Here is a 6772-nt window from a genome sequence, read left to right as displayed (position 1 = left end):
ATTCCTTCTTCCCACCTTCAGTATATCCTCAGGAACCCCACCATCAAAGCTCCCTGGGCCCTCTGGAGCTAAGAGGCCCCTACTTTCTCTTCTCTGGGTCCTCCAAAAGCCATCGTCCCTCCTGCTGCTTGCAGTCGGGCAGGGGTAGACCCAGCAAGGCCTCCTTGCCAGGTGGACTTTCCCAAAGAGCTTGTGACCCTGTCCCTGCTGTGGGTTCGAGGTAAAGTGTGCCCTGGCTCCCGGGTTCAGGCAGTAAGCTTTGGGGCCTAACAGGTTCTCTTGACTCTGTTGAAAACAGGAGTTGCCCTGTACCAGCTTGATCCTGCAGATCAGGTGGTGCCTCAGCCTGAATCCCACGGCACTGGGAAGGGTTGGGGTAATGGAGGAGGATCCCTCAGGGACTAGGGACCTGGGCCAGGGGAACTGACCCACAGTAAGAAACAGGAGAAGCCTCCCAGTGACAGAAGAGCCAGCCAGAGCTCCAGCCCGCACTCCAGCCCTCAGGCAGAGGTCTCTGTTTTGGAAGCCTTGGAGCAAAGCTTTCTAGCTCTTCATTTTCTGAGTGCGTTCTTGCTGCTCCTGTGGATCAAGTCTGGTTCCCAGAGGAAATTTCAGACCAATGTGAAGGCCAAGCTTCAGACCACAAGGAAAAGGTGTCTTTCTCCAGCCAGATCTTTAAAGCAGGGTGAGGAAGCAGAAGAGGAATCCCAGGAGCATCTGACACAATGTCAAAGTCAGAGGTCAGGTCACTTTCCCAGCCCAAATCTCTCACCTAAGTGATAGTCCTGAAAGGAAGGGGGAGGGTTGTCTAAGTAGGACAGGAGCAGAGGAAAAGTGCTGTAGGGGAGAGTGGCAGGAGGTGCTTTGTCCAAGCCTCAAACCCTTTTGCCCCAGTGCTTCTGCCTCCAGAAAGCTAACCCAGGAATGGTACACACCCCCAGCACCCTGATCTCTGTTGATACCCCCAACCCCATACACAACCACCTGACTCAGAGACTGTAGACACAAAATGCATGTTCGTTAATTCTGTCTGCTTTAATCTGAAATGCCTAAGAGGCTCATCCAAAAGGGGATCAGGATGTCAGGACGAGGGAGAAAGAGATGGTGAAAGAGGGGTGATCTCAGGAACTTGGGAGCATGTGAAGGACCACTAGGCCCTGGAGGCGTGGAGGAGTGGCCAATCCCCCGGCTGGGAGGCAGTCCGCGCCCCTTTCTTCAACGTAGATGGTCCTCAGCTGAAGGGTTTCACCAGCTTCATGGCAGCGTAGTTCTAGGAGGGAGGAGGCAGGGACAGAAGTCATGAGCCCTTCAGAGCAGGTGAAGCCCCAGTTGCTACTTTGGGGCTAGGGGTGGAACTGCAGGTAGAAAGCTGGCCTTCTGGCTCTTCACCATCTGCCGGCACCCCACCTTTGCCACCTACCAACCCATGCCAGGCTCCTCGCTCCACCCTCGTGGTACTTCTGCCCATCAAGCAAAATTCAAATCACCCCCCCACCTGGAGCACTGTTGCCCAAACTGCCCTATCTTCCCTCCCACAATCCAAGGGCCACTTCCTTGTGCCAACCAGCTGCCAAGAGGATTCTGTTGGCTGAGGGTCTAGCAGGGGAAGTCTGCCCTGGACACTTCCAGGAGCCAAGGGCAGGGCCATGATTCCCTTACTCCCACCCTCATGCACACATGGGGCTCACCCATCACCAAGCCTCTGTACAGAAAGCTGGAGAGAGTGAGGTGGGTGTGTGGAACAATGGGTAACAGGGCCAGCACCAGATACAGGTCCCCTCCAGGAAGCTCTTCCTGGTGCAGTCCTGATAGGAGTCTCCCCTCCCCACTGCCCCTTCCAAACACAACACAACATAGGGCTCCTAATTGGGACAGTATGTTCTCCGGTGCTGGCGTGGAAAGCCAACCCTGGAAACAAAGCTGGCCCTCCTTCCCCACCAAATCGCTTCCTCTGCCCCATACTGGCCCTGCTCCCAGCAGTCTCTGAGGGGCCAAAGGAATCAGACAGTAGCCCTTGCTCCTCCTAGGGGGCTCTTCAAGATAGTGGGGGCGGGTGAGCCAACTTTGGGTCCCCTGCACTGGGCAGGTTGGGGGTAGCTGGAATAAGCCCTCCAACCAAGCCTGAAAGCAGGTGCATGGACAGGCCCAGTCCTCAGGTGAAACAGGCCAGGTGACTAGGGATCTGGGCTGTAGTCAGGCCTGCAAGCAGAAGTCTGCAGCCATAATCCTGCTGAACCCTAGAGCCTGGAGCCCTGACCTGATCCACAAAATGCTCTTGGTTGAGAGAAGGCGGGGTCAGCATATAAAGAGGACACTTTCCAGAACTGAAAGGAGAGTAACACTGCTGCTGCTGGGGCCCAGTCACCAGGGGAGAGTCTGCCCAGGACTCACCAGCGGCCCATAGAGACAAGGAAGGTACATGAGCTGGAAGGAACTGCAGTCTCTCTTCTCTCCCAGCTGCAGCCCTGAAACCCTGGTCAGCCTCACAGGGCTAGGCCTAGCCTATCCTGAGCCAACTCAGGCTCTACATTCCAGAAGTTTACTAGTGGCGCTGTTACTGCTGATCCTTGGGCCACATCTGGAGGAGCAGAGCATGTGCCATCCCTGTGTTCTAACAACTCAGCCTGAATCTTTATAGTGTCTTTATTCTCCGGGGCACCTACCTCATCACCTCCTCCCTCATGGCCCCCAGGCCCTCCCTTTCTGGACACGGACACGCTTGCTTAATCAAACCTCTTCATTCACTGAGCAGCAGCCAGCCACACCAAGTGAGAGGAGGTGACTTGAGCCAGGCCAGGAGATGGGGCTGTGCTCCCATCCCCTCTCCACAGCCCTAGTTGGTCCAACTGCCAGGTATTGCTCTAGATCCCAATCACTTCTGGTAGCAACTCAGACTACAAGACATTATCCTTTCAAGACCCCTCCATAGGCTTGTCTCTAACTTTGTATTTAGTAACTTGTCTTCCTTTCCTTAAAGTAGCCTTGATGTGGTACAAACTTCAGCCCTCACATCCTGGAACCCACCCAGGACCCCAGTCAGGTTTGGCCAGTTGACTTCAGCTCTTCCTGTTGAGCCCAGCAAATATCCCAGCAGGCACCAGGTGGTTGTAACCAGCACAGAGAGCCTGGCCAGCAGCCCCGGTCATCATTCATTCCCATTCTAGGTTCTTGTCACTGTGACCCCAGGGGCAGCTGGAGCCTAAACAGGCAAACCAGGAAGTCTCCTTTTCTGCTCTTCCTGGTTTGTGCAGGCTGGGCTGTGCAGGGCAGTTTGCCATCTTGACTCTTCCTTCTAGGAGGCAATAGGCACTGACCAGATAGCCCAGGGCCTGGCTCTCACTGGAAGAGGGTTCTCTAACCATTTCTCCTTCCTGCAGGGGTCCCAAAGCAGACAGCTCACTTAGGAGTAAGTCCCCAGGCAGTTTGCCTGGTCTGGGATGGTGGTCAAGAGGTAGCGAGGACCCAGTAATAGCTGCAGCAAGCCACAGGTGGGAACTACATCCAAATGCAGCCTAGAGCAAGTCCCTTGCCCACTCTGGGCATTTGTCCCACCTAAGCCCTGATTTCAGCAGTCTTTCGACCTCTATGTAGCTCTGAAGTGTTCGTATTACACGTTTGGGGGCTAGAGAGTGGCACAGTGATTAAGAGCACATACTACTCTTGTAACATCCATGTTGGCCGGCTCACAACCACCTGTAAGTCCAGCCCCAAGGGATCCAACACCTTCCTTTGGCCCCCATGGGTACCCGCACACATGTGGCACACACACATAAATAAAGTTAAAACAAAACTTTAAAAATAAATAAATTTTTGTGCTTTTCTCCAATCTAAAAAGAACATGAAGGACTGGAGAGATGGCTCAGCAGTTAAGAGCACTGACCACTCTTGTAGAGGACCCAGTTTCAGTTCCCAGCTATGCACATGCAGGCAATGTGCTCACACACATACAATAAATAAAATATTAAAAATAAACAAAACAAAAAAATAAAAAGAACATGAATAACTTAAGTGACAGCCTGACAGCTAACAATACTCTAGCACCTTCAAGGTCTGATGACCCAGAGTTACTGAAGGGCTCAGGCATTTTCAGGAACTTCTTGGGAACTCTGAAAGCCACAGACAGAGGCAGGGGACAGGGGCTTGCACCCTCGTACCACAGGCAAAGCTCCAGGAAGCTAAGGACACAGCAACCCTGGTCTGTGTAGGCCTGGTGGCTCTTTGCCAGTGTCAGCTGGCTCCTTACCAGATGACAGGGACCCTAAGTGTGCATCCTGTCAGTCGGGGCTCCTGGGTCAGCCCCTACTCATTCCCACCTGATACAGGAAGCAGGACATACCTTTCTAAGGTCCTGGGGAACCTAGCAAGAGCTATTCTCAAAGCAGTGAGGCTGACTTCTGTTCTGCTACCTTGTACTTCCCTTCCAAGTCCAAGTTCCACACCATCCTGCCACCAGGCCCAGGAGCCTCTTCTTGTATAACTGTTTCCTCCAAACTCATTTGGTTAAGACTTGGGAGGTAAACAAACTTTACAAGTCTCTTAAGGAGCCCTGAAACGTACAAGAATCACAAGTTCCCCAAATATCATATAAGTAGTAAGCAATCACTGGGGAGAGGAGACTCTCCAACCAGCAAAGCTGCCCACAAGTCAAGCAGGAAGCACCAGGGATGCAGCTTTCAGGGGTCATCACCCATGTGGGAAGGGCTTTTCAGTGCTACAGCTGCCTCTGAGTCACCTATGCTCCTGTAAGTGACCACAGTCAACTCACTAGTTCAACAAGGAAGACGGGTGGAATCATTTTTGATCTGTTGTCAATACCCTATCTTAGGCAAAGAGACATTTGTTCACATCTCTGCAAGAAAAGTCACACAACCCTCCCCTTCTACCAATCCTTTGATTCCCCATGCTAGAGGCTTGCTTAGTAGGCAAGGGCTCCCCAGGGGCAAGTCCTACCAGAGTGGAGATACCTGAAGGGGGGGGGGTTGACTGTCTTCAGACTGGGATAGCACATGGAGAACAAGGGGCTCCCTAAAGTCAGTGTCCCCCTGATCAGGCCCACTCACCGGAAAGGCATAGACAAAGATACCCAGGAAGAGCAGGAGGATGAAGAGGATGATGAAGAGGATGATGGTACACCGGAAACGTCGCCACAGGATGAACTTCATAGTCTTGTATGGGGAGGTGAACCACAGGAAGGAAGTGTCAGGGCGCCTGGAAGCAAGATCCCAGGGGTCAGTAGGGCTCCCCATGTAGGACCACTTCCTCTGTGCCCTGCTTTCAACTGGGACAGCAGGTCCAATAGCCTCACCCTCCACCATGTATTTATTGGTTTGGGTTTTGGTTTTTAGACAGGATTTTGCTATATAGTCAAGGCTGAACTGAAACCCATTATCCTGCTGCCCTGTATGCCTCAGTCTCCCAAGCCCTTGGATACAGGGTGCATCCCTGTGCATGGCTCTGAGCCTGATTTACCAACTAACTGAGGAGCTGAGCATTCCCTGAGATGGTATGACAGTCGCCTGAGTCTCTTTGAGCCATGAGGAACTTGTGGTGTCTGCATGGCCAAGCACTGGATGCCTACTGAATGTTGATGACCTCCTTCCTGGGACAATCGACTAACCTTGGTTCCTCTAGCTTTGGATTCATGTTGGGTTCATCCCGGCCTTGGCCAGCAGGTCGTTCCTCATGTTCACTCTCAGCAACAATCTCCAATGTCATTTCTAGCTTGCCCTGTGGAGATGGATGGGGCCTGATTAAGGCCTCTGACCAGTAACCTGGAGGGGAGTTGGGCCAGGGCAAATGGAAGGGCCATGTTACTATTATTATTTTAAAAGATGTAGGGTTTTTCTCACCACAAAAGCATTCAGAAACTACAGAACTATATGAAGAAAGGGTGATCACCCCACTTCTGTGTCAAGACAAAGTGTTCCCAGGACACCTACTCATCAGAGCTGAAAGTGTGTGAATTTCCACCCTCCATGTGTTGTTTTGCACTTTGCTTTTCCATTTCGGAATACATTTCACTGTATAATTATATACCCTTTAATGTTTTTAACGACTGTAAAACATCCCATGGTTGGTTGACCATAATTTATTTAGTAACTACTTTTTTGGGTTCATTTACATTGTTTCCAACTCTTTAAAATGGATAAATAATACTGCAACAAATATCCCAGAACCTAAATTTTTTATTTTATCTGGTTATTTCTTGAGAAGAGAGTTTAGAAATGGATGGCAGAGTCCAAAGGCATAAATGTTGTTAAATCCTGCACTGCATGGTACCAAATTGTTTCCCCACATAGAGAAATCATGGTCTCCCCCAGCAGAAGGAAGTAAGGTCTGTCTCTAGAAACTTCACTAGTCATGAATATTTCTATTTTTAAAAAATACAATTTAATAAATCAAAAAAGCATATGTTAAAATGGTCCTTTACCAGAGGGAATAATCCTCTTTTCATGTTTAATAAGAATCTGTGCGTCTGTGAATTATATGTGTACATATTTCATTGGATGGTCTCTGAGAGGGTCCTGCTCAAACGTTCAAGAGGCACAGCCTCTGTCCATCCAGTGGGAGGCCCCAATCACAGGGACACTCGGGACTGATCTCTGTAAAGCCATGATTCCTCTTAAACAGGCCTCCTCTGCAATGGGAGCCTCAAGAAGGAGGAGGGCTCGATTGAAAAGAGGGGAACACCTAGAAAATAGTGAGAGAGAAAGATAGAGAAAGAAAAGAAGTTGGGAGATATTCCGTCTGTAAAGAGCCTGTCATTTCAAGC

At 50.7% G+C, this 6772-nt stretch overlaps 1 protein-coding gene across 16 annotated transcripts in view; it reads right to left on the bottom strand.

Annotated features, from left to right (window-relative positions):
• Positions 1 to 1014: 1014 nt before the first annotated feature.
• Positions 1015 to 6772, bottom strand: part of Dysf (dysferlin) — a 216495-nt gene continuing 210737 nt past the window's right edge. For all 16 annotated transcript variants that reach the window (XM_029559433.1, XM_008824703.2, XM_008824706.2 and 13 more), the window contains 3 exons: positions 5618 to 5727; positions 5061 to 5208; positions 1015 to 1270 (listed from right to left, as the gene is read on the bottom strand). In XM_029559433.1, the coding sequence (XP_029415293.1) occupies positions 1232 to 1270; positions 5061 to 5208; positions 5618 to 5727 (297 nt within the window). In that variant the 3' untranslated portion in view covers positions 1015 to 1231. The remainder of the gene's footprint in view (positions 1271 to 5060; positions 5209 to 5617; positions 5728 to 6772) is intronic.

Source organism: Nannospalax galili, unplaced genomic scaffold (assembly GCF_000622305.1).
Source record: "Nannospalax galili isolate Female #2095 unplaced genomic scaffold, S.galili_v1.0 scaffold389, whole genome shotgun sequence".
Lineage (NCBI taxonomy): Eukaryota > Metazoa > Chordata > Mammalia > Rodentia > Spalacidae > Nannospalax > Nannospalax galili.
This window is presented reverse-complemented; position numbering and strand designations above follow the sequence as displayed.